The sequence below is a fragment of the Podarcis gaigeae genome (assembly GCF_964106915.1).
Source record: "Podarcis gaigeae genome assembly, chromosome: 7".
In the NCBI taxonomy this organism is placed as follows: Eukaryota; Metazoa; Chordata; class Lepidosauria; order Squamata; family Lacertidae; genus Podarcis; species Podarcis gaigeae.
The window spans coordinates 30,594,318-30,621,739 of record NC_139683.1 but is presented as its reverse complement, the minus strand read 5'-3'; the positions used below and the strand labels follow the sequence as shown (position 1 = coordinate 30,621,739).

At 41.0% G+C, this 27,422-nt stretch overlaps 2 protein-coding genes and 1 long non-coding RNA gene across 6 annotated transcripts in view; 2 read left to right on the top strand and 1 right to left on the bottom strand.

The window, feature by feature from the left end:
* Positions 1–8,108, top strand: part of ZC2HC1A (zinc finger C2HC-type containing 1A) — a 30,722-nt gene extending 22,614 nt beyond the window's left edge. The window contains exons 7-9 of the mRNA XM_083748003.1: positions 1,857–1,962; positions 3,449–3,559; positions 4,858–8,108. Coding sequence (XP_083604129.1) covers positions 1,857–1,962; positions 3,449–3,559; positions 4,858–5,032 — 392 coding nt within the window. The 3' untranslated portion in view covers positions 5,033–8,108. The remainder of the gene's footprint in view (positions 1–1,856; positions 1,963–3,448; positions 3,560–4,857) is intronic.
* Positions 8,109–8,463: 355 nt separating this feature from the next.
* IL7 (interleukin 7) lies at positions 8,464–26,134 on the bottom strand. Of its 4 annotated transcripts, none has more exons than XM_083748098.1 (6): positions 21,144–26,134; positions 17,082–17,209; positions 13,233–13,304; positions 12,657–12,698; positions 11,258–11,377; positions 8,464–11,110 (listed from the first exon to the last, which is right to left on the bottom strand). In XM_083748098.1, exons 1-6 carry the CDS (start codon positions 21,151–21,153, stop codon positions 10,958–10,960), a joined length of 525 nt encoding a protein of 174 aa, XP_083604224.1. In that variant the 5' UTR covers positions 21,154–26,134; the 3' UTR covers positions 8,464–10,957. The 4 variants fall into 4 exon arrangements, with proteins under 4 accessions (XP_083604224.1, XP_083604222.1, XP_083604223.1 ...); XM_083748096.1 differs by lacking the exon at positions 21,144–26,134 and adding an exon at positions 20,461–20,543; XM_083748097.1 differs by lacking the exon at positions 21,144–26,134 and adding an exon at positions 18,672–18,923.
* Positions 20,858–27,422, top strand: part of LOC310848710 — a 35,249-nt gene continuing 28,684 nt past the window's right edge. The window contains exon 1 of the long non-coding RNA XR_014566524.1: positions 20,858–20,960. This is a non-coding gene — a long non-coding RNA (uncharacterized lncRNA). The remainder of the gene's footprint in view (positions 20,961–27,422) is intronic.

Below are 27,422 nucleotides of genomic sequence, written 5' to 3'. Positions count from 1 at the left end.
AAAGGGACGCAGGTGGCGCTGTGGGTTAAACCACAGAGCCTAGGACTTGCTGATCAGAAGGTCGGCGGTTCGAATCCCCGCGACAGGGTGAGCTCCTGTTCTTCGGTCCCTGCTCCTGCCAACCTAGCAGTTTGAAAGCACGTCAAGTGCAAGTAGATAAATAGGTACCATTCCAGCGGGAAGGTAAATGGCATTTCCGTGCGCTGCTCTGGTTCACCAGAAGCGGCTTAGTCATGCTGGCCACATGACCCGGAAGCTGTACGCCAGCTCCCTCGGCCGATAAAGCGAGATGAGCGCCGCAACCCCAGAGTCGGCCATGACTGGACCTAATGGTCAGGAGTCCCTTTACCTTTACCTAGAATCTTGAAAACAATTGTGCAGTACTTTCAGGCCTGTTACGAAGGCAGTATTGCCGCTAGGAGAGTAGGGGATGAGAAAAAGGTACGCTTTCGAGACAGTGTACATTGCCTTTCCTGCCTTCTTGTGTTGCCTGTTGTGGTTGCTTCTTGCGGCCATTTAAAACTACACAAAGAAACTATGATGCTTGTTTGTCCTGACCTGAGAAGAACATTTCAGTGATTGGGTAGGAAGGTGATGTATCAAACAGTGGGGAATGCTGGAAAACAGGCAGATTTATTTTTAAACATTTGCATGGCTACTGTAAAATACATTAAATTATGACTTGTAGGGCAGCTAGCCTTGCTTGTGGTATTGATATGCTTCCTGAATAATGAGTCAGCATGTTCTATTGCATAGAGCTTTGGGTTTGGATGGGGAAACCTGGCTTGAAATCTGGTTGGCTATTATGAAAAATAAGATGCTGAACTAGAACTGTATTTTTTTTTCTAATACAGAAAAAGTATGTTTATACTTTATGTTTATGTTCATAACCCCCACACAGCCTGAAGTCTTCTGGGTAATTCTGGGCAAGTCCATGATTGCCCTGCTAAGATGATACTAGGCAGTTACAGGGTCACTTCGGTGCTCTTTATAGTGAATAACTCTGGACTTCATTTCTCTCTGCCTCAATTGGCCAATGCTTCCTCTCCCCACTGGCCCAGCTTTGCTGCTTTCTCAAAATCTGCCTATCCTGAAGTTGCTGTTTATTTACAGCAGGGGAAGGTTGGGGAGACTCACAATTAAGGTACAGTGGTACCTTGGGTTACATATGCTTCAGGTTACAGATGCTTCAGTTTACAGACTCCGCTAACCCAGAAATAATACCTCGGGTTAAGAACTTTGCTTCAGGATGAGAACAGAAATCGTGCTCCGGCGGCGCGGCAGCAACAGCAGGCCCCATTAGCTAAAGCGGTGCTTCAGGTTAAGAACAGTTTCAGGTTAAGTACGGACCTCCAGAACGAATTAAGTACTTAACCCGAGGTACCACTGTACTTCACTAGGACTAATGCATACAGTCATACCTTGGAAGTCAAACAGCTTAGTTCCTGAACATTTTGGCTCCCGAATGTTGCAAACACGGAAGTGACTGTTTCGGTTTGCGAACTATTTTTGGAAGCCGAATGTCCGACGGGGCTTCCATGGATTCCGATTGGCTGCAGGAGCTTCCTGCAGCCAACCAGAAGCCGCGCTTTGGTTTCTGAACGTTTTGGAAGTTGAACTGACTTCCAGAATGGATTCCATTCAACTTCCATGGTACAGCTGTACTGGGGAGGAGGATAACACCCATCCACCCAGCAGTACTGCAGCTGCAATCCCATTTGTCAGCTCTGACGTCTCCTCTTAATTCAGGGTATCAAATCACAGAAACTCCTTCATCGTATGTAATTTCATGATGTGAAGTAAGAATAAAGTAATAAAGTAAAGCAGAAATGATGCTTCCATGTTTATTTAAAAAGGTACACCTGCAAATAAAATTCTGTCTACAAGTGGGCCAGTGGGAAGTAAAATCCAAAGTTTGTCTCCAGCTCATAAAAACTCAACAAGGACAAGCCCCCAAACAGGGTAAGTGCACAGTTAACGCTGTACGCATAGTATTTAATAAACACCTTTGAATACTTTGTCCTTCGTGATGGTTTCTATGTAAAAGAGTGAATTTTATAAATACAATGAAAACCTGTGCAGCACAATAATATTTTGTTGAAAATCACTAGGTTGATAATCAGTTAGTCTCACACAGATTCTCAGGCGCTGTGTCAATCAATATATTCTGTGTATTGCGATTACTCTTGCTGCTGAATGTTTGTGTGGTAGAAGCAATGGAGGAACATCAGCAGGAAGCTCTTGATAACAATAGCCAATGCTAATTTAGGCTAACGGCCCCAAACAACTGCTTATTTTTCTCTTGTACTCTAGGTGGCAGTATTTGATCTCTACATGAAAAGCAGATAAAACATATTAGCAGTAATAGGGTTTAGGGCTTATATTTGAAAATAAATGTAGACATTGCTTTTTAATTGCTGCTGATGTGAGACAGTGTGTGACAATTAAAAGAATGCTATTCAGAATATGTATGTGGCTCTGGTGTATTTTGAATTTACCATAGTGTTTGCTTGGGGCTGCTTGACTTCTGCCCTCTCATTTAGTTGAACTTTGTTTTCCTGTTTCTTCTTCGTTGTTTTTAAGTCCCTTCATGTTTAAAGGGGAAGAACCAAATCTAAAGTAGAGATTTTTGTCTTTGGATAGTACGTCAAGCTACTGAACCTGGAATTAGTTTAAATAAACACCCATGAGAGACTTCAGTGTATATGACAGTTTAGTTTGTGGAACCTGGAATTAGTTTAAATAAACACCCATGAGAGACTTCAGTGTATATGACAGTTTAGTTTGTGGGTAATTATCTAACAGAAAACAGAACCAGACTAGCAGCTGCAGTCACCTTCCCATTGGAGCCCATATGTGCAAGAGCTTCCCCGTTCACTTCTGTTGGTAGTAAACTGCTTTGAACATGGAGATGAATGCTTGGAACTGCCTCTTCCCCACTGAAGTTAATGGGGAAGCCTGCAGAAATTGAATTTCATGTGCACTTCTAAGCACCTCTAGAATTTGGGATCAGAGCCAAAACATTCAACATGGCAAACGTTTGCATATCAAAGGTGGAAAACTATTCCCATCTGGCAGGCCAGATCCCAACCTCTCCACCCAGGGTGCCATTTTGACAGGTGGGTGGGGCCAGCCACCTGTCGATCATCTGACATTGTGATGATACCAGTGACAGTTCTAAATGACAGCACACCTTCAGGTGGGAGCTTCCTACTGCAGTTGATCCCAGTGTAACTTGTTGTCAGAGCCAATTCGTTGTTTAGGATGGTCAGTGAACCCTAATGCCTCCCTTCACACCCCAAGCACCAGTCCCCACTGGAAGCCCTGCTACATACAGAGAGACCTCTGTGTGCACAGCAGCTTATTGTGTGCTGACACTGAATCGTACCCTAAGCTTTTACTTGCTTCAAAATTCTGCCTAATTGACTGAATTACTGTTGTCTTTTAGAGGGTCCATGAAATCACGGACAGTTGCACCTACTAACGTGGCACGGAATGCTGGCATAGGTATGATGGCAAACAAAAGAAAAGCTTATAGTACTGAAAACTACTCAAACAGGTAATTCATGATTTTTGCCTTTCTGGAAGTATTTACGGCTTTCATATATCTGAAGATTAATGTCTTGTTGTTGGGGTGTTGCAGTTACACTTTAAAAAAACAATCCAGCCCAGACCCTTGATTGGGGGGAGGGGGAGGGAATAACATCACAAATAAATACTGAAGGATAAGACAACTGGCCTTGGAATGGAATACTTAAAAGAATCACAGGCATGTTTGGTGGAGACATGTGAGGGCCTTCTCAGTGGCTGCTCCCAGACTTTGCTACTCCCTTCCTAGAGAGGCTAGACTCCCTCCTTGTTCTTCCGCCGGCAAATGAAGACCTTATTCCAACAGGCTTTTGGGAACTGACAGTTTTTTAAGGAAAATGATTTTAATAGTTCTGTGCTTTTTTTCCTTTTCACTATCTGCATGTTAATAGTTTTCTTTTTTATATTGTTTTTATTCTATCATAGTTTAATTAAATTTTAAGCTACCTGTCTTTTATGTTTTTACATTTCTCTGTTTTATTCATCTTCCTGTAAGCCACCTTGAGTCCAGGTTCTGGGGGAAAGGCAGGAAATTAACAAATGCAATAATTATTATAATCTAAGAGGCTCAGAGGTTAACTGCTAGCATCTGCCTCTGCTTTATATATAGCACCTTGAACTTCTGTTCTCTGCCCTACTCCAATGCCCACAGAATTTGAGCTTACTCGTGTCCTTTATGTCCCTTCTAGATATGACGTGATCCAGACCCTTCCATATCTTTCCCCACAGGATTGCTTTAAAAATCAGGACTGTTATTCTGGGAAGAGATGGTGTAACCTTTCCTTTCTGTAGAGGGGCAGATTAGGGCAGCTAGTAGTTACTTAACGGGAATGGCTTTATATCAGCTGAAAGAGCATGATGGAAGGCATACTGAATATCACCTCTGATCTTCCACAGGAGCCTGATGAGGTTTCCAGTTAGCAGTGCAAGAAGTATAGAATATCCTGAGCAAGGAACTTCTATTTCATGTTCCATTGGGCCCTTAGATTTGACACGAGGGCCCATTAATTTGATTCCTTCAGTTTATTCCATTGGCCTAAGGTTCTCCAGTGCTAGCATGGAGTTTGAGTTGTATAATCCAGCAAGGAAGTATTGTGGGATTTTATTTTATTTTGTAGTAAGAAGGCCATGTTTTTGGAATGATACGTTACTGAAGAACTATTGTAAGGGAAAGGTCAGAATGAATGCTTTGCAAATCACGCGTAAACGATTAACATTTATCTAATCTCTATAATGTTCTCCATTTTGAATGTTCAATGGCTGATGAAGAACTGGATATGACAGTGGAGACTGCTCATCTTCTGTCAATGGAGCAAGTTCAAAAGGCAATGAGGGAAATTCACCTGCACAGTTACCAAAATTCTGTTACGAATGTGGCGCCAAATACCCGGTGGAATCTGCAAAATTCTGCTGTGAATGTGGAGTTCGAAGAATGGTTTTGTGAACACCTTCTGTAAAGTAGGATAAAAGAGAGCTCCTCTGTTTGCTATGGCTGCATGGAATTCTGCGCTGTACTTTCCCATCTGAACTTGTGCTAAAACACCATAGTAATTTTCTGAGAGCAATTCTTTTTGGTTGCAGAATAATTTATATAGATATAAATATACTGTATATAATTGATAGGTACCTGAAACTGTGCCATTCAAGAAGGTATTCTTGAGACACTGTTGGAAATATCTTTAATGGAGCGAATTAACTCAAGAAGTGGGGGGGGGTTGTTTTGTTTTTTGTAATCCTGCTATGTATTACTGTATATTCTTACATGGTTCTCGTTATTCACCTATAATAGTGTTACCCCGAATAAGTTCATCCAATAAGGAAATCTAGAGAATATTGGCTGCTGTAGATAACTTGATCAGTAGGTTCTCATAAACCTTACTAACAAACAAAAAAGGTTCAGATTTACCAACCTTGTTTATAATATTATTCTACCTGATTGCAATTTTTTCTGAGTCTGCTTTCAAAACATGTTATAATGTCCATTGTACAGATGCTTCCCTTGTGTGTGGTACCAGATTTTCCCTAGCCAATTTTCACATTCCTTTCTTTAAATATAATACTTAGTTTTGCAAAATAGTTCAACTTCAGGTATCTATGGAATCAGTTGCCAATGGCAGCTTTTCCTGCAAACCTCACTATAATGAATGGAGGATGTATAAGTGGTACTTTGAATCTCATCCTTTATCAAGCTTCTCCTACACCTCTCTCTTTTTCCATTATTTGTAAAGCCCTGCTCCTTATTTTCTAAAAACAAGTAAAATCATAAGCATAGTTTTAATGTTTGTCCGGTATGGTCTAAATTATTATGCCCACTTTATAGAGTTTTGTGGCTATTGCAATGATGGTAAGATACAATAGAAAAAGAACCACTTGTTATATAATAATAATAATAATAATTAGTAGAACAAATGAGTTTCAGAACATGGCACCTGAATAATGCTTTTTCTTCTTCTTTGTAGTATCTTTTGCTTAGGGGTTTTTGGTGCCTTCTGCAGCCAAATCAAAATAAACTGGCTTCACAGCGAGTACATTGACCCACTGGAGCCCTTAACCTCTATCAGTATTGTTGTTTGTCTTAGTAATAGCATACATTTCCACAGAAATTATTTTTCCTATAGAGAAGAGCCCTCCTTTCTGCCTTTCTCAAAATCATTTTGACCTTTTTGGTTCCAACAGTTATTTCTAAGCCGTCGTCACATCTTATAAAGAAACAATTTAACCTGTCAGCTGGGCACTTTGTAGTATTTGACCTGACATTAATCTAACCTTATTTCCATCTTTTCAAATGATGTGACTAATGGCAACTGGAAATACAACTGGTTGATCAAGCTACTTTTCCTGCTTCAACTTTCTAGTATGCTTGCTGGTGGTAAATTGAAGGTCCCTTATAATCAGAGTTAACAAATTCATTGATGTAGGATTGTTATTTGTGGATCTTACGTTGCTCAGAAATGAAAAGTACAATTTTAACTGCAGTATCCAAAACCTTGTCCTGTGACCCAATTTTCAATTCTATACAAATGGCTAATATTCAGCCATTATATAATGCTTAGTTGATGTGCTACAGTGGCTAAATGTGGGGGAACTGAACCAGTACTGGAGAAGATGTCTAGAACTTCATTGAGGTGTGCACTATTATGCATAGCTCACATTATTCTCCCTCTTTTCTTACGTGTTCCTTCCAGACCTTTTTTTTATTAAAAAAAATTACGAATACTTTGTCTGCAATCTGTATTAGTAGATTAGTGTACTATCTTTGATTATATATAGTTACATTTTAATGGTGGGGGTAAATTCAATAATTTAGGAAGCTGCACTTTTAAAGTAAAGGTTTTTATTAAAACAAAAAACTGAGCCCAATACATCATATTGCTTCATGATGAAATCACTATAATGGGCATGTTCAACCTAAACCAGAAATAATTATGTGTGTTGATTTAGTACTTGAAGGCACCGTTATAAAACCTTAAAGAGTGATTGTTCTGTGTGATGAGCTCATCCGTGTAATAGAAATCAGAAAGGCATCGACAAACCTAACCACTTAAAACGAAAATGTTATTGATGTTAATGGAGAATCACATTTCTGAACCAATCAATGACATTGCATCATTTCATAATAGGGTTCTCTGTCTTTAAATGGTGGTGGTTAATCTATAAAATAATCACTTTAAACATGCAGTAACATTTTGTTTCCATATGAAAGGGTCTCCCCCTCTTCTAATCCTCAGAATACTAAGGAAAACAAGATTTTTTCAAAACATTCCTTTTGCCTTTTCATTTACTAGAAAATCTGGTAAGTTATATTATACATCTTGTTTATTTGCTTGAAATCTTACTTTTAAATACATTAACGTTATGCCACAGATTTATATCTCATGTAAATGATGATACTGAGATGAGCTCAATATATTTAAGAATTCACTCAGAGTTACTTCAGGTTACTTTTAGCCACAGAGTTGACTCTACACATTTGAAAAATGTACACCTTGTATTGCCCTAATGGCAGAGCAGCACAGAGATCAGTCTTAGCATCAGAAAAGCTAATTTGTATTGTACTTAGTGGTGGAAATCTAGTGATCAATCTCTGGTATTCCACCTATTTTTTTGCATTTTGTGAAAGAGATGACTGGAGTGTTGGGAAATTTCTGAATGATCTACATGGACCCTTTTGAGAGTCTTGTGTGGATTTTGCTTTGTTTTGGGTGAGACTTCATATGCATCTTCATTCACCAAAGATCTCAAATATTTATGTAACACAAATGCTTTCATGTGTTTCTACAGATGCTTTATTACACCTACCTAACAATACAGATTTCTTACTGCATCTGCCTGATCTTTTAATATATTGTATCCTCTTTTGTAACTGTCATCTAATTTCTAGTTATGTGACCTTTTATTATTTGCTCTGACTTGCGTTTTGGATTTTCCTAAATGTTTATTCGGATCATTGCGAAAGCAATCTGTACATGCTTGCTGTATGTTATCTAGTCCTTTGTTAACAATAAAGCAATTGTTGCATACATTTTTTTTAATTATTATTCTTAATGTTGCATAGTAGGTTCCTTTGTTTTGTTTTTCTGGCAGCACCCTTGCTGCTAAGCTAGTACACAAGCTGTCAAATCCTGAAATCTTTCTCAATACCTGGGTTATGTGAACTAGATGTGGGCAAGCTACTTGACACTGAATCCTAATGGTGCCAACATAATGGTCTTGTGGCTTGTCAGACTATTGAAAGGGTTCATCCTTCCCCAATCAAGCAAGCTGACCTAAAGTTTGAGACTGGATATTCGTGTGCAGTAGAAATTGTAAAAGTATATAGTGTGCTATTAACTGGGTCCCTGCAGCTTAACCTTTATGCAAGTCAAACCCCCAACATTTTTTTATTTAAAATATTTATGTTTTATTAAATATACAAAATTGTTTACATCAAAAATCCATCCAACTCAATATAAAAGAAATACACACAATTGAAAGCAGCAGCATCAATGAGGAAAGCAGTCAAAAATCAGTTAAAATTAAGAACAAACCAAGCAGCCACCACTGATTGCCATTAAAAACCTTGAAGATTTTTTTTTGTATAGTGAACATGTACATATTTAGTGGGGGGGGTCCCCACTAAAAGTGGGCCATGCAAGCCTAGTATCGGAAATTGGGAGAATCCAGAAAATGACTCTGAACCCAACCTTAGATTTTGGAAAAGCTTATATGGCAGTCCTCTATTCAGGTCTAAATCCCCACTTGCATTGCACCTGGAAATGCACTGGAAAGAACACAGGTGAGTTAATACTCCTCTACTATATTTGCTGTGTTTAAGAAACTGCTGATAACACTTTCCATGTCAAACTTGTGCTCAAAATACCTCCATGCACTCTCTTGAAAAATGATAAAATCCACAGAAGTCTACTCCCATATTTCAGTGCTTGTACAATGTTACCATGGAGAGCTGGACCAGTGTGCCTTACTGGCTTGACCAGGTGGGAAGTAAGAATAACTGGAAGCATGAAACAGGAGAATTCAGGTCTAATGCACAGATAGGCTAAAACACAGGTGGCAACCTATGGACTGCATGCAACCCTCAGCTGTTCCTCCTCAGTGCTGTGAAGAGGAACAAAAAAGACAGTGGGAAGACATTACCCAACAACAGCATGATAGCTAGAGTACCGTTGGCTCTTTTTCTAGGTGCATGCGTTCTGTAGGATTGCTGCAGAAAGTAAGACAACCCAACTACAGGAGTAAGACAATCTAGGGACATAGGTTGGGACACCTGGCTGCCTTTCTGATGGATCTTCCGTTTCTCATTGCAGCAGCACAAAGGTACATCATGGGGCATGGAAGGAGGCTGACTGGGCAACCAAGAAACTAACTCTGCCATGATGATAAAAAGAAGATCCAGCAGAGAGTCAGGCAGGTGAACAAGTGCTGGCCATCGCAGAGGGAGGGATATAGGGAGGCCACCAAAGGTGGTCTACCCTTGGGCTCAACTTGACTAAAGGAAGAAGACGTAAGTTTTAACAGATATCAAACATCTTCCTAGAAACAGGATGTTATGTACTAAGACATTTATACAGGGCTTTTTTTTCAGCGAGAGCTCACTGAAATTCAGTTCCAGCATCTCTCAGGTGGGCACTATTGCCATTCTAAGAGGATGAGGGAGGCATTCATGGTGAGTTCTGGCACCTCTTTTTTTGAAAAATAGCACTGCATTTATAGCTATTAGCTACACATGTTATAGTAGTGTTTTGTTTGCATTCCAAATTTATTTAGCTTAATCCCTGAGAATTGAGATCATGGTTACATTTTTTGGCTTTACGGTTGTTCTTTAAAGAAGAGTTAACAACTTTCTACTTCCAGGCTTTCTGTTTTCTGCTTCAAGACTGTTTTCTCCCAGTTAATGCTAGAATGCACTACAAATATCATTAGACAGCAATATAGATACAATATAGGAGACAGCAATATAGATACTTTTAATACTAAAAATAGTTCAGAACTCTGCAATTTTATACAAGACAAATATAAAAAGCATTTGTTAAATTAAAACATTCTAGCTGTAAAATGCCAGTATTATTTTATTTTTTAACATCTAAATATTTTAAGTTAAATGGCTGTTTGTTGCATTAAATGGCTGGCACCCAAGAAGTCAATCCCAAATTTGAGCAATTCCTGAGTATTCCTGCAAGTACCTTTCTAACTTCCACAAAACAAAGCAGCAGTACTTTCCTCATATTCACAGTTTAGCTCCTAGAAGCTACCTACACTCCTCCTTACTACAAATCCCCAAACCAAGAAACTGTACTCTTCATTCATCCTTTTTTCCTTCCAAGCTTGCCTTTGGTCCTAAAGTGGTTTTGAAATCCATGAAGTACAGTATTAGTAACTTAAGAAATCCCTCGTAATGACTTTTTTTAAAAACAACAACAACACGACCACAATGTATTATAAACACATAATTTTCTAAGTTCCTTTGTATTTTTTAAAGTGCTTCATTGTTTCAGTTGTACGTTTAAAACAGTTGTCGGTTTAAATAATATATTTTAAAGGGCAGGTACAGGTTTTAATGACTGATGAAGTACAGATTGCAGTTCTCCACCCCACTGGTCACTTCTCTGCTTCCACTGGTGTTGAAAGTTTCCTTGAGACACAGAGTGCCTTGACTACAAACTTCCAACTTTTGCCTCTTCCCAAGAACGAAAGAACTGCAGTCTTCTCAGGGACTTGGTGCAGAAGATTTGCATAAGCAAAGAGGAGATAGTTGCAGTGCTTAAAAGTATTTTTGTAGAAAATCGGTGTGCTCTGAAAAACCAGAGCATTGTGTAGTTCATAAAGCTTCACTTAATTTTAACAAGCTTTCAAATGCTTCATCCTACTCCACTTAAGTCCAATGTGACATCAGTTGATGCCAACATGACTTAAACCGAACAGTTATATCCTTTATCAAACATTCACGACAGAGCCTTTTGATATATCTTACATTTGGACATGGGTTTCCTCTTTGTCGTTTTATACCAGTGTTGTTGTTACAGTCCTATATTTTTTTAAAAAAAGAAGAAGAAAAGATGTGTACATAGATCATATTTTTGAGTGAAATCTTCCAGAAGCAAAGAGGGGTGCACAGATGTGAGGGGCAAGTAAAAGTAGCTGAAAGGAAACAAGCTGCAAAAACAAAGCATACCTTGAGCATTACCAATGTCATACCGGAAACCTCATTCATGTTCTTCTCTACGCTTTCAGTGAAGTTACATCTCTTGGTCATTTTTTGAAGATGGCATGCCACGTCACGTATGTCTCTCTTCTGTAAACAAACAAACAAAAAATGTTAATGAGTTGGAGTGCTATTAGGCTTGATACAACTTTCTTACATACTGATCCTTCAGGCTCTTGGCTCTAAAAATTGAATAAAATATTTAATATGTTGATCCCTAGGCCCCACTTTTACTTCAGTGTGGAGTTTAATTCCCAGTCTCTCCTTTACACTACTTTCAAGTGACACCAACACTTTGCTAGGTCTTCTCCATTTAATGCTGGTGCCTCCAATAACTGCTCTAACATTATAAAAATTTAAACTTTCCATAGGACTGTTTCTTTTATATTGGGTAATCCTGTGCAGCTCTAAGGCCAGCGGGCACTATCCGTGTACCACTTTTCACAATGGCTTGGGCTAATTTAAGTGCCAAGATTAGTTCTGTTCTTAATGGTTTTTCTATTTTACTATATATACATGTATATATCATACGCAGCTCTGATACTTTATGACAGATGGAGAGTGTATATATAGGCTGTCTACCAGCTCCACCTGGTACGCAGGCTGAGACCCTACCTGCCCGCGGACTGTTTCTCCAGAGTGGTGCATACTCTAGTTATCTCCCGCTTGGACTACTGCAACTACGTGGGGCTACCTATGAAGGTGACCCGGAAACTGCAATTAATCCAGAATGCGGCAGCTAGACTGGTGACTGGGAGTGGCCGCCGGGACCATATAACACCGGTTCTGAGAGATCTGCATTGGCTCCCAGTATGTTTCCGAGCACGATTCAAAGTGTTGGTGCTAACCTTTAAAGCCCTAAACGGCCTTGGTCCTGTATACCTGAAGGAGCGTCTCCACCCCCATCGTTCAGCCCGGACACTGAGATCCAGCGCCGAGGGCCTTCTGGCGGTTCCCTCATTGCGAGAAGTGAGGCTACAGGGAACCAGACAGAGGGCCTTCTCGGTAGTGGTGCCCGCCCTGTGGAACGCCCTCCCATCAGATGTCAAAGAGATAAACAATTACTTGACATTCAGAAGACATCTTAAGACAGCCCTGTTCAGGGAAGTTTTCAATATGTAACGCTGTACTGTTTTTAACACTTGATTGGGAGCCGCTCAGAGTGGCTGGGGAAACTTAGCCAGATGGGCGGGGTATAAATTAATAATAATAATATTATCCTGCTGATACCCTGAGCAGGTCACAGGCAAGGAAAATGGAAGGAAGAAAGTTATAGTGTCTTTCATAGTTATGGTATCTTTCCTTGCTTGTATTTGCTCCACAGAAACTAAGGATACAGTATATACTAACTCCAGAAAAATCAACATACCAAAGCTGAATTGCAGAACACTTCTAGTCCAGTTGTATTCACCTATAACAAATTAGAACACAAGGAACAAACATGTTAATTCAGATGTTTCCGCATATCTCTTTCCAGTGTAAATAAACCCACTGTTGTATAACCAGTCAATGGCTTGTGCACATTACTGTGGTTAGTTCTGAAACTGTGAGAAATGTTTCTACAAGTATTCATTTACAGCTATCATTTTGTTGGGTGCTGTCGGGATTCCCTTTGGCACCATCCCACACTACTTCCCTACACACCTTCCCAGGTGTGAAGATCAGCACAAGGTCCTCTCTTGGCAGTTCCACCAACACATCCAGGAATCAGACTATCAAAATGGCGTCTGGGCAGATTTTCGCCAAAATGTCCAGAAAAACCCAGATGTAGGGCAATTTCTTAAGCAAAACGTAACAATCCAAAAAAAGCCCAAAGGCTTTGGGGGGGTGAGGGTGAGATGTTTCCCCCCAAAAAGTCAACAATGTCTCAGAATTGTGACATCCTTTCCTATTGTGCTTGCTCTACAGAAACTACAATGTGTTGTTTTTTTTAAAGCAACATTACCTCCATTGTATTGCAGAAAGCTCTATTGGTGTTAGACCCGTTACATCCAGCATGTTGTTCAATCTCCTCTTCCTATAAATTAGAGTGCAAGTAACAACGTTTAAATTTAGATGCTTCTGCGTCTCTTTTTCCAGTGTAATAAGCTCAATGCACTCAATGATTTGACCATGTCCCTGAGATCCATTGTGAAAGCATGAGAAACGTTTCTGCAAGGATTCATATGCAGTGGTCTGTTTTCCCTCCATTTGGTTCATCAACCTGGACTAACTGATCTGCCTTGCTGGGTACGTTTACATGGAGACAGTATGAAGTCAGTTGGATACAACACATTTTATGTCCAAACCTCAAGAATAGATTAATATGTTTGTTTGGTTTTTTAAAAGGAAGACATAAAAGAAGTTGCTGAAGAGGAAAATACATGCTTGCCTGCATATTTTAGCTTCATTTCACATTTTAAAAAGCTTTTTGTTATTTCAGCATTCCCCCCCACCCCAAGTATCTAGGTCTGTACATGAACACCACAAATGTTCTAATCCAGGATGAGAGGACATCCTGGAAGCACTGTATGTTGTCAACTGTTTCAGTTTTGCATGTTGCTATTCCTATGGAATTTCCTTACTGTTTTAATATATTGACTGTAAGCATGTTTACTCAGAAATCAGAGGATTAGACTTTCCCTTTTCCTAGATCCATAAACAAGCATTTTAAGCTAGAAAAACTATGGACCAGGGGAATTCAACTGGATACTTTGTTAGAAAAGGGGTAGATAGCCTTTTTTGGCTCTGGGGTGGCATCCACTTTTGCCCAACTCTACAAGAGAACTTAACATGATCCTGCTGAATCAGGCCAACAGCTTATCTGGTCCAGCATCCTGACCTCAGCACATTCGCACTCTTCCACTCCTGTGGATTCCAGTAGCTGCTATTCAGAAACAGACAGACTCCAGCTGTGGAGGCAGGGAATAGCCACCATGGCTTCTAGCCATGAGACTTATACTCAATTCATTTGTATATTCCTCTTTTAAAGCCATCCAAATTTGTCGTCATCGCTACCTCCTATGAGAATGAATTCTACAGCTTAATTATGTGCTATATCTTCCAGCATCCAGCTTTATTAGATGTACACGAATTCTAGTGTTGGGAGAGGGAGGAAAAACTGCTCTCTGACCACTTTTCCCATGCTGTGCATGGTTTTATAAACGTCTCTCTTACTTGCCTTCTCTGTAAATCAAAAACTCCCAAATGCTGTAACCTTTCTGCACCGGGGAGTTGCCCCACCCACCCAACCCCCCAGTAATTTTGGTTGCCCTTTTCTGAACATATTCCAACTCTACAACAAACCGGAATGACACACAGTATTCCATATGTGGTTGTACCATAGATTTAGATAACGGCATTACGATTTTCAGTTCCTTTCCTAATGATTCCTAACATGGAATTAACCTTTTTGACAGCTGCCACACCCTGGATCAACATCTTCATTGAATAATTCACAATGATTCCAAGATTTCTTTCCTGGTCAGTCACTGCCTGGTCAGTTCAGGCCCCATGAGTGTTATTATGTGATATGAAGGGGCTTTTGTACACCTACATTTACACTTGTGGCGCTGTGGTCTAAACCAATCAGAAGTTGGCTTGCCAATCAGAAGGTCGGAGGTTCAAATCCCTGCAACAGGGTGAGCTCCTGTTGTTCAGTCCCTGCTCCTGCCAACCAAGCAGTTTGAAAGCACGTCAAACTGTAAGTAGATAAATAGGTACCGCTCCGGCGGGAAGGTAAATGGCGTTTCTGTGCGCTGTTCTGGTTCGCCAGAAGCGGCTTAGTAATGTTCGCCACATGACCTGGAAGCTGTACACCAGCTCCCTCGGCCAATAAAGTGATATGAGTGCCGCAACCACAGAGTTGGCCACTACTGGACCTAATGGTCAGGGGCCCCTTTACCTTATACTTGTTTACATTGAATTGCATTCGCCATCTTATTCCCCATTTGCTCAGTCTGGAGAGGTTATTGGTAAGCTCTTCCCAATCACTTTTTGAACCCCTTATCCTGCAGCTGCAGTCATTTACATTAATCACCTCTATACCTCAATCCTTTTCAAGATCATCATCCCAATCACAGCACACGACAAAACAGAGAACAGTAATGAACAAAGCATCCCTTTTACTGAATGCATGCAAACACTCAATGAATAGTTTACTAAGTCAATTTATCCTGCTAAAGCAAACCATATCCTAAATTTCTGTAAAAATAAAAATAAATTTTATTATTTCGACCCCGCCCATCTGGCTGGGTTTCAATCAATCACCTTCCTGTCATGCTGCTCTAAAAATGCAACCTCTCCATCTAAGCGGAAAATGACCACAAGGCAGCCTGTAGCAAGTACAAAGCAAAATTTGGCTCACAAGTATTTAAGAAGATCCAGTTTTGGTGTCTCAGTACTGCAATCTTTTCCATTGTGAAAGTTTGCTAATTATTCATCCCTTGGCAGTTAAAATGTTTGCTCTATTTCCTACATTTTGGCACAGAGATGCCTGGCAACAGATGCACCAGAATGATGGGAAAGTGACTTGCAAATAAGCAAGGAAAAACCCATTTCCCTAGACCAAAAAAAGAGAAAGGATTAGCTTCTGGGAGGAAAACTATAGCTGCTTCCTAGCAACGTATTATGGAAATTTGATAACAAATTAGGTAACAATGTAATAGATTGGATCCAGACATAGGCTGCAGTCCTAACCCTACTTACCTTGTGAGTAAGCTGCATTGAACTGTGGGACTTACTTCTTAGTAGATATGGTTAGGACTGCACTGTAAGTGAGTTGAACTAAGATCCTATTGATTTCAATGGTGCAAATTAGTCATGGTTTAACAACAGTGACTTAAACGGAAATGAAGTTCAACTCACTTAGTTTGGATCCAATCCATGAATTACAGCAGTTCTGAAATCACTTCAAGACATTCAATGTGAACTCAGCTACCTGCATGTTGGATGCCAAACAAACAAACACTTTAATCAGAAGCATAGCTTGTTTTCTTGGTATTAAACACTGGCAACAACCAAATGACAAATTACTCAGCAGCTGAGATAGTAGAGGGAAACAACCACAAGGCATGAAGATGCAAGTGGAAGCACATCTCTTCCAAACAAAGCAATGCTAATGCAAATCAGCAATTGCAGCATTATATGCAGTTGTTAATGTGTTATTATCAGTTCAAAGAGGCAGGCTTGTATCCTAGCATCTTCCATTTCTCCAAGTGTGTACCAAGGACTGGTTCTGCTTTATTTTCTAATGCCACATTACCTCAGGTCTGATTTTCTGTCACCAATTCACCTGTCATAGTTCTTTCAAGAGAACATTTCAGTTTTGCATGGAATTACACCAGGATTTGTTTCATAATATAATTGCCATACATTCCTATGGAGGAGAGAGAAGTATGATGGCTCATGTGAGTAGACTGGGGGGGAAATACTCAACAATTCAATGTTTGCCCAGCACTGGCCATTTTCAAAGCCATGGCACCGTTAACTTTGTCTGTTCATACCAATTCAAGTTTGTTGTTATCTGTTGTTTTAACCACTGGCCTTACTAAATCTTTTGTCTTTTTTAATGGTTTTATTGTTATATTGCTGTCCTGGGAACTCTCTGATTGAAGAGCAGTAAGCAGGTGTAATTTATTACACAAATGATACCATACATTCATAGACTCCCACATAGTACACCTCATTTCTATATTTCAAGACAACGGGATTACTAACATCTCCATTGGGAATGTTTTAACATTCAGGGTGTTAAAATTGCTCAGATAAATACACCCCCCCCTCTCTCTATATATGTATATTAAATGTTACCTACCAGCACGCGAATGTTGAAAGATAGAAACATTTCATATTTTTTCAGGAAAGCATTCATGGAAGCAGATGAACCAACTGGTACCAAAGCTAGGAACAGTGGCAGAATCCCAAAGATATACCTTAAAAAAGCTAGATTACAAAATTACATTGAATTACAGCTTGTACCAAGGACGTTATATGCTCAGCTGACTATGGTAATATGACTTAATATTAAATAGTGATGGGTTGGAGATATGTAACAGATTACTGCTTGATAACATTATTCAGATTTATACATTACAGAGGCAGGCACTGAGGACATAATGAGAGCAATGCTATGCTCATTTACCTGGGAGAAAGTCCCAGTCAATTGAGTAGAACTTACAAATGTGTAGACATACATAGGACGGCACAGCACTGCATCTATATGTCTTAATTTTTTAAAGGGTGGAGGAATGAGTCAGTGTGTCTGGCTGTTAATCAGCAGGTTGGTGGTTTGAGCCCACCCAGGGCCGGCTGTGGCTTCCTGCATTGCAGGGGGTGGGACTAGATTCTTTCCCTTCCAACTTAGAATTCTATGATTCTATTTCATGAAACATACCCAAACGGTTTACAACAAAAATGACATAAAACCATATAATAAAAACCATATTTAAAAGTTGAAAACAGATTATCAATTAATCACTGGAAATATCTATGCTTAACTGGCTACATAGGCCTGGTAGAATAGTTTTCAGCAGAAGGCACCACCTGAATCTATGTGAGCAGAGCATTCCACAATACTAGGCCAATGGCACTAAATCATGAGGATGGAATTCCTTTTATCAAATTCTATTAAAGGGGAAATTTACAATCCATATTTCGTGTGGGCATTTTAAAGTTGGCTTATTGTTTAGCCTGCTCTACTTGGTTTGAATACACTTCCTTTTTTTTCCTTCGTGAATATATCTTTATTGTTTTAAAATAAATAGATTTATGAAGCGAAAACAAACAAACAAACATACAAGCAAGCAGGCAGGCAAACAATAGAAAAAGCAAACAAACGACAATATAAGAAACAACAAAATTAATACGACTAACATCATTTATACTCCCAATAATGAAACCAATTATAAAACTTGTAAAGAGAAAAATAAAAAATGACTTCCAATTAGTCTCACTGTAGTTTATCTATGGGTTACCGTATACTGCCCAGTTACATATTTCTTATATAGTTTCTTTTTACCTCCCTACAAACTTTTATCTATACAATACAAGGGTCAGTCTAATTCTGCCAAGAGGTTTCCTTTTATACCATAGTTTTTAAAGTATTCTTTAAAAATGTTCCAATCCTTATAGACTATTTGTTTTGTTTGGCCTCTTATCCTTCCTGTCGCCTTTGCTAGCTGCGGATATTCTGCCATTAGGATTTGCCAATCTGCCGTGTTAGGTGGTATTGTATTTTTCCAATTTCTTGCTACTAAAATTCTGGCCGCCATTATCCCATACATGAACAATGTTCTTTTCACTTTTCCTATTTCTTTTGGCAATATGATTAATAGAAATATTTCTGGCCTTTTAAGACACTTCTAAGTGTTTGGTAATTAACTTTTAGGTAATTTTATTGTCTTACTGCAGCAGAGGTCCATTAGGGCAAATGGTACAGTGCCCCCATCAAGCTCAGACTACCTTCAGCCAGCCCCCACTTTCTTAACTTCACACTTACAACCAGCCTAGGGGATGGCACTGGCTGGCAGCTTCCTTCTCCTTAGTCTCAGTGTTGCAGATTCAACTACTGTAGTATAATTCCCACCAATGGAAGCCCACACAAGGTTTTCTGCTAGCACAGTGAAGCTCCCCTTCTGTCCTCCCATTGTGTGGACCTCACAGGAGGATAGAGGCAAGCAAGAAATGCTTGTGTCGATGGAGCAATATGCTTAACCCTATGTTGAATTTATCCCTCAGTGGAGAAAAAGAATGGGAAACTGTAATTTAGCTGGCTCTGTCTGTCATCAGCTCTGGCTCCATCTACTGCTGGTTTTCTGCTTTCTTCTGCCCTTCCAGTCCCAATAGCCACCAGGGTTATCACATATTTTTCCCCAGCATGATCAACTTTATTTATGCCTATTGTAGCTTGCCCTGGTATCCGTGAAGATGCGCAGGGGCCATGCTAATCTTCTCTGTATCGTTCCAATTTTAGTATATGTGCTGCCGAAGCGAGCACGGTATCCGTGAAGATGAAGGATGATTTAAAATGTTTCAAAAAATTGTGTTTAAAAACAAATGACATGCACCACCCACCTGCATTTCTACACATGTGGACAAAACCAGGCACTATAGGTAAGCAATAGAAACAACAAGCAGGGAAACTTTCCTGTTATTTCTGAACATTATCACTGCTACACAGCCAAGGGTGGAGGTAGGAGGAGTGGAGATTAGGGCAAGCCAAGAAGACACAGCATCCTGCTGTACAGCATGGCTTTCCCAGCCAACAGGAAGAAATGGCAGCAGAAAGAAACGAGCACATGAACAAGCTTGCAAGCAAAAAAGTGGGGAGAGCTATACAGTACAGGGATTCCTTCGCTGAACAAGGTGAGTTGGAAGACAGTCTACATAAACTTTCGCAATACTGTTTTACAGTCCTCACTTGGCAGCTTTTCCATGCTAGTGGGCATAGTCTGCACAGTTCTGGGAATTAGCAGCAAACAGTGCTGCCTGGCAACCTTATCTGTCTGTCTCATACCTCTTTACCCATTGAAAGTGAAACCTCCTGCAGCAAAGAGGATACAGAACTGATGAAAAGCCTAAAAGTGGTATTTTTAAAAGAGCACCAGCCTGGATTCAAGAGCTAGTATAACCCTCTGAGTTTTTATTGCTAGGGATTGGGATTCCGCTAAAAACTACTGCAGCTGGTAGCCTGTGACTGACCCAAAGCCACTGGAATGGGGGTGTCTAAAAATGGGGTGGGTTTTTAATGCCACCCTTAGTTTAAACAATGGCCCATGAGTATTAAGGAACTAATGACAACCTGGAATAAGTATATGGAACTATCCCATACTGTTTGCAGTATAAGAGTCCTCATAAGTTTATCCCCCAGACACCTGCCACACAGGGAGAGAGAGATGGTGCTGTGTATATTTGAACTGTGGCAAAGGGCACTTGCAAAAGCACCTGTTGGAGGAAAATCTTCACGTTCGGCTCTGGCCAGCCAATATCATTTTTGGGAAGGATCCCACAAACCCTTCTGGAGAGGCAGAAGAGTCTCATTGTGATACCCTTATGGGCATTGCAGTTCTTAACCTTACTGTTTTTTAAATTATTATTTCCTTGTTTGAGAGAAGGTCAACTAAGGGGTTACCATCTTTTGCAACGGTATCTTTTCTTTTCTTTTCTTTTTTAATGGCTTTTGGCTGGTGCTTTACTTTTTGGGTCGTCCCGGGGAAGTTTTACGGGAAAAGAAGGCGCGAATGCTGGCATGCCGGCGGCGGGGAGCACCTGCAGGAAGAAGCGAAGCCCCGCGCCTTGCCAGCTGGAATTAAGCCCTCGGGATTTTCTGGGCTCCGCGCGGCGTGTGGAGACGCCTGCCTTCCGAAGACTTGGGAACGGGGTTAATGGCACCCGTCGAGGGCGGGGTGACACTTGGCTCCGAGGACTCGCTCGCCCCAACGTGCCTCGCCTCGCAAACAAATGTCCTCCCCTGCCTTTGTCTCCGGGAGATTTCGGGTGTCTCTGCCCAGCGCTGCTGGGAATAAGGCGCTTCCAGTTTCGCTCTGGAAACGCGGGGAAATTCCCTCCGCGGGCCGAGGGGATAAAAGCGCGGAAGCCTCTCACGCGGCGCGCAAAGGCTCCAGAGTGGCCGAGGAGGTGCAGCAGAAGCAGAACGGCAGCAGCAGGAGAGCGCGTGCTGAGGGAAAGCGCCAAGGTGGGTTGTCGGGAGAGAGACGCTGCGGAGGCGGAGGAGAAGGGGCCACGGGAGCCGCTCCCGTCTTCCGCGGAGGGTCTACGCGGCGCCGAAGCGAGAGGGTCGGCGAGCAGGGCGCGTGCGCCCGCGACGCAAGGCCGCAGCGAGCTATGCGCGCGCAGAGCCTCGCCGCCGTCTCCTTACCATGGAACATGGTCCGCGCGGAGGGAGTTTGCCGCTCATGATGGTGGTGGGGCCAGGCTCGTGCCCATCGCGCTGCCGCCTTGAGGCGAGACCTCGAGTGCCGGGGGGGGGGGGAGAGAGAGAGAGAACGCGAGCCGAGGCTGAATATGGCCGGCGAGCTGCGCGAATCTTTCAGCAAAGGTTGAAATAAAACGTTCCAACAAACACAACTGGCAGCGTCTCTTGGTTTGTTTTGCCTCAGCCTTCGTTTTCTGGGGACGGCAGGCAGCCGAACCCGGGAGGCTTCCGACTGGGTCCAATTAAGTTTCGCTTTCCGACGTTGCCACTAGCCGCGGAGGGCTCCAGTCAGCGAGGAGCGCCCGACGAGAAGCCCCGGCGCGTCCCACCCGCCTGTGGCCCGGCGCCGCGGTGTGGAGCCGGTGCAAGGCGCGCGCGAGCGCAGGGCTTGCCGCGCTGTTCCGGCTGGGCAGCGCTTTCCCTTCAGGCTCGGTCCGCTGGCGCGCAGTGACGGAGCTCTTGAGCGCTCCTCCGAGGTTCCTCGGCGAGAGGCGTGGACGGAGCTGCGGGTGGGTTTTTGCACGGTGCCAGCTGAATGGCAGAGGAGGTGGGATCAAGCGGGTCTCCACTCCCAGTAACGCCATGGGAGCGTTTGCGGCGGAGGCAGCCAAGAAACTTGGGGCTTGGCGGCTGGAAGGAAGGAAGGAGCCATTCATGGAGATGCCAGCGAGTGTCAGGTTGGGTGGGGTTTTCTCCGAGGGGGCTGGGAGGGCCGGAGCTTGGAACTCGGGTTCCCATTTGCCAGAGATGGAAAGCGCAAAAAGGAAGACTTTCTCCCGAGTGGCGCTGCTCTCGTTTTGTTGGAGGCTTGGCCAACTCCTCGCTCTTTCCCAGAGACCAAGAAGCTTCCAGCAGCGCAGAGGCTGGTGGGAGGGGAAAGAAAGGGCTGGCCTTCCCGCCTAGGGAAGGTTCCTTGACTTATGGAGTTGTACTCTGGCGTGGTCAAAGTGTGGGGTGAGGGAGACCTTGGGTAAGATCCCCGGAGTCACTTCTTTCCCACTGCCTTCTGGTAACTGGATAATCTGTTTCCCTGCTTTCCCATTTTTTTCCAGTCTTAAATTCACTTCTCCCCATTTCCAACTTGGCTCTGCAACCATGGGTGCTATGCAGCGTGCGTGGCCCTGGCACCGGAATTTGTGGGTGCCTGGCCCCATCATGCGGAATGTGGTTACTCGGGCACCCAGGGCCCCAGAGACTTGGCACCTGTGCACCTCAGTTTGCAATTAATAGAAGAACAGTCGGTCGTGAAAATTTGCCAGCATTTTACTGCATATCCCCTTGTTACGCACATTTTTCTATAGATTTTTTTAGTCCCCCCATATAATGCATTTTGTCTTCACATTTTTATGCAGAGTTTACCCTAGTTACATGTGCATTTTTCTTCTCAATACTTGGCTGGAGAACTACATTGTAAAAATTCAGGGAAGTTTGAATTTCAAAGGATGCCCAGTGCCTCAGTTGCCTTGTTATTTGGGGCAGTGCAGATTAGGTAAATTCACCTTCCCATGCAATCTGAACTGAGTTTCTCACCGATTCCCCTTGCAGTCTCCCTCTGAGCCCAGTTTGCTCTTACCCCTCATGCTTCGCACTGTGTGCATGACCTGAGAGTGGAAGGTGAACAGGCAGTGAGTAACCAAGGGGTGCTGGACTTGAGAGTGCCCCCTCTGCAGGGGTGTGGGAGCTGGCAGGAGCCCAGCGATGACAAACCTGGGCATGGTGCACCTTGGTCCCTTCCTATTCTGTGCCACGCTGCAGATAACAGATAATCTGTTTGCTTTAAAGGTTTGTGCCAAAGTGCAGGCAGGTAACCTAGTGATGTTTGGTTCTGCCAGAACATTATCTTGAAGAGTACAATACTTGAAAGAAAATTTGCATATATCAAGCAGCCTATCAGTGAGCTGTAAATATGAATGGGTATGATAGTCAAAACTACCTTTAAAAATGTATTATTTAGGACAGAGTTTCACAAAAATGCTGATGAATTTTCATGATGATTTTTTTTTAAGCTGCAAAATGTGGAGAAATTACTTGGAAGAATGAAAACAGGAGGGAACTGAAATTGACATATCCTCCCATCCCTAGTTGTGCCCTGCATATATGTGTACATGCATAAATGCATGCAATTTAAAATGGCCATACCCATTTTTGGTCACACCCACCTGTGGCATGTGGTCCCCGGATGACTGGGCAAAGGTGAACCAAAAATGGTTAGCCACCACTGATACAGGGAGGATGAGGGAAGGGAGACAGAAAAACTTGTGTTTGGGGCTTGAAAATACAAACAACACATGCTAATAGCCAAGCTTTTTATTAAGAGTTAAAATTTCAGAGGTTAGCAATTATAGCCAAACCCTGAGAAATCTGGATACATGCTGCCAAAAATAGCAGAACAAAATATTTTCTGCAGTGTTCTCTTTCTAAGGGCCAGCATAACAGTACTCAGTAAGTAAAGTATACTGCAGTACTTTCTTCTTTTACTTCCTGAATTGGCCATTTACTTCCTGAAGTGAGTTGTTCTCTTCCCTACTGATATGCTCTTTTGCTGAAAGATTATTCTCTGTGAACATAAATTGCTTAACAAAAAATGTTTTAGTTGAACTTAAAGAAAGCAAAAATTGTGTAATGAGAGGAAAGTGTTTTGAAATACTTCATATCTTATTCAATTATGGCATGCCCGAGTTTGGCCGTTGGCCCTAGATGAAACGGCATTTCAGCAGTGGAGGAGGGTGAGCAGGGAGTGTGAAAAAGGCAAGTTTACATAAGTGCAGCTTCAATTCATCAGATATACCAATGTAGATGGTAAGATGGAAAAAATTCTGGTGCTCTGGAGAGTGATCTAACTGAGCATGCTTTTTTTTACTTTTATTTAGTAAACAAAGGTTTTTCTAAATTATACCTCGTGCTATTTTTTTTGTCCTAATATGCTACAAGCATTTGACTTGAGATATATACTGTACATGTTTTTCTTATTTACATGCCAGGGATAATCACTTGAAAAGCATTACCACTTTGCAACTGGCGCACTTGCCCAAAATACTATAGGCATCCATTCATTTTTATTATTGAACATATGAAACAAGGTGGAAAAATCCCTGGAAATATAAAGCACCAGGCTTGGGGGTGGGGCGGGACTGATTTTTTTTTTGGGGGGGGGGAGTCTAAAATCAGTGGCCAGCAGATTATATGCACAACAACGGCATAAGGGGGTTCTTTTCCAAAACAGGAAGTCATGTTCCAATCACAATCTTTTGGTGGTGTTTCTTATAAAAGCCAATGCTCTGTGTTTTACTGGTAAATGCTTCTATTGTCATCTCTTTTGCAGTTAAGTGTAGCTGGAAAGAGGACCAAATAAGGCTGATATAGTTGATTGTGGTGTCTTGAACAATCTTTGACTCTTTAATAAAATACATGTATAAAGCTGGTGCTGTCTCCATATTGACATACTGTATTATGTTGTGTGTCATTTCCTCTTGCCCCGCCCCGGAAAACAATACTGTATATATCACAGTTTAGGGAAGGAGTGCGTATTCTGTCTGCAAACATGAATTGCAAACATCAATTCAGGGGGACATTCCAGATCTGATCCTAAATTGGAACCTTTAAACTGTCCTTTATAATCATTAATGCCCTTTATTTTCACCATGCATGTCTTGTCTTCTGGGTCTGTATGTAAAAGTGTTGAATGGCTGTCAGAGACAACTGTGGTGCCTCACAAATCACAGTAAAACGAAACAGCTTCATAAGCCTGATTGTAGGAAAATGCACTTTCTTTCTCAGCATTCACCTCTAGTTATATAAAGTACAGGCCCATCCATAAACAGGCACTCTGCCTTCCTTTTTTTTTCTTTGAAAAAAATCTAATTAGGATAAACTAATTTATGCCTACTCAAAGTAAGTACCTCTGGATTGTATAGGATAGCAGCCTAAAAACTTCATGGGCCCCCTTTTAAAAAATATTCATAGAAGTTATTTTTATTTTCTTATGGAATTCTCATACACCATTTTGTTTCTCATTTCACGTTGTTCCTCTTTTTCATTCATTTCATTCATTCATTTTTGAGAGTCATGGTTCCTCATTTTAAAGCAGGGGCAGAGGGGTTGAAATTTATGAATGGATCTCCCTTCACATGCACACATGGTAAGGACAACTTTGCTATAACAACTTTGCTACAACAACATACAGCTAATCCATTCATGAAAGATGAAGCAGCCTAGATGCTGCCTAGACCACAGTCAGTTAATGTTTAAGGGAAAATTAGTGTAGATTTTGTGGTTTATTTAACAATATATAACAAGCCACGTAATCATCAAAAGCCTCTGAGTAGTTTACGTAAAACAATATGAAATATTTATTAAAATATTACTGCTGTTTGTTATATTTATTTGTCATCTCACACTGAAGTGTAAAAACAAAACAAAAAATGTAAATAACTAAAAAAAAAGTATGTTAAAATAAAACATAAAAAGAGCAGTGAAACAAGACCTCAAGTGGTACTGAGGTTCAGAAACGGGAAGCCAAAATGATCAAGGTTGCAGCGTTTGGGACTTTTTAGTTTAGAGAAGAAGCAGGGTTGGATTTAGGTTTGATGAGGCCCTCAGCTACTGAATGTAATAGGGACCTTTATATGTCTAGCTGTCCTTTGTCAACAACAAACTGTCACTGTTTTTTGTGTTGAATATATGCTGTGTTGTAATTTATGGACCTAATAGGTATTTAAAGCCATTTGCACATAATAAAATATGTATTTTATCAAAGTAATATTTGAACTTATATTTTGGAAATGTACATCCAGTTTTTTTTCCTTTAAATTTTTTTGGGTGGTCCCCAAGAGAGTGGGGCCCTAAGCTATAGCTTGTTTAGCTTATACGTAAATCTGAAACGGAAGAGGCAGGGATACGAGATAGAGAAGAGTTTTTCTCCCTCCTAATGCTAGAGCTCAGGGAACTTGTAAACAGGATACTAGACTATCATTCTATGATTCATCCCAAACACGTGCAGGCTCTTCTTACAATCTTATGAGCTGCATATTCCCGCATTGCTGGGGGCTAGACTAGGTGATCCTCAGGGTCCCTTGCAACTCTACAATTTGGCTCATCCAAAACACATGCAAAGCATACCCACCCTAATTAAAAGAATGCATACAGAAAGAGGACACATAGTTACCCTCCCAGTTAAGAACATGAATCAATAAAAAATATTTTTGAATGGCACCTAACAGTCACAATGATAAATTAAAACTTGGGGGGGGGGATATATGATTGATCAAAAACATAGGTAAAACCAGCAGTTTTGAAGCAAGGGTACATAATAAAATTACATGTCTGGGTAGGCTGTCAAGGTGTCAAAAGATGTCAAGGAAATAAACTACCATCTGACTTTTAGAAGACATCTGTTTGGGGAAGTTTTTAATGTTTGACGTTTTACTGTGCTGTTAATTTTCTGTTGGGAGCCGCCCAGAGTGACTGGGGAAACCGTATTAGATGGACAAAGTATAAATAATAACCTCACCATTATTATTATTATTATTATTATTATTATTATTATTATTATTATTATTATTATATTAGCTTGCCTGAACAAACACGTTTTTAGAAAACACAAAATGCAACACAGTAAAGGTACCATCCCAAACATAAGTGCAGTTGGAATTTCAGAGAGCAGGTGCTTCCACACTGAAAAATTTAAAGAATTTTTCTATTTTTTAAGAAAAAAATCTTATTTGATAACTGAAATAATTTTTCCTGCTATTTATTCATAACAAATGTTTGTCATGTCTCGGTGTGAAATGGTGGATATTTGCTTTTGAGTAAAATAACAGGAAAAATATTTTGCATGTATTGAGACTTTTTAAAAACGAAAACTATAAACAATAATCCCAAAAATTTTGCTTAGTGCCACATACACACTAGACCAGATTCAGGATCAGGGGCAAAAAAACCCCTAGCTTTAATCATTAATAAATGACTGGATAATGTTAACTAATTAATGGGCAGTGGACAGGTAACACTTCTTTCTTGTTAAGACCAGTTTTCAAAATCTGCAAGGTCCTGCCATATTATTTTTACAAATTAGTTTTGTGTTTAAATATTATTTCATTGGACTTGTAGTCAAAGTAACAGGAAAAATATGATTTCATCGGAATTGTAGTCAAAGTAACCAACAAAAAAACAGTTGGGGTTGGTATACATTCTGTTGCTAAATCAGCTGTCATATACATGGTG

Coding starts and splice junctions, on each gene's coding strand:
- IL7 (XM_083748096.1), bottom strand. CDS start 20,515: ATGCCAGCATTCGCGCCTTCTTTTCCCGTAAAACTTCCCCGGGACGAC. Junction 13,305..17,081: donor CTTTCAACATTCGCGTGCTG/GTAGGTAACATT, acceptor TCTAATTTATAG/GAAGAGGAGATTGAACAACA. Junction 12,699..13,232: donor CTTTCTGCAATACAATGGAG/GTAATGTTGCTT, acceptor AATTTGTTATAG/GTGAATACAACTGGACTAGA.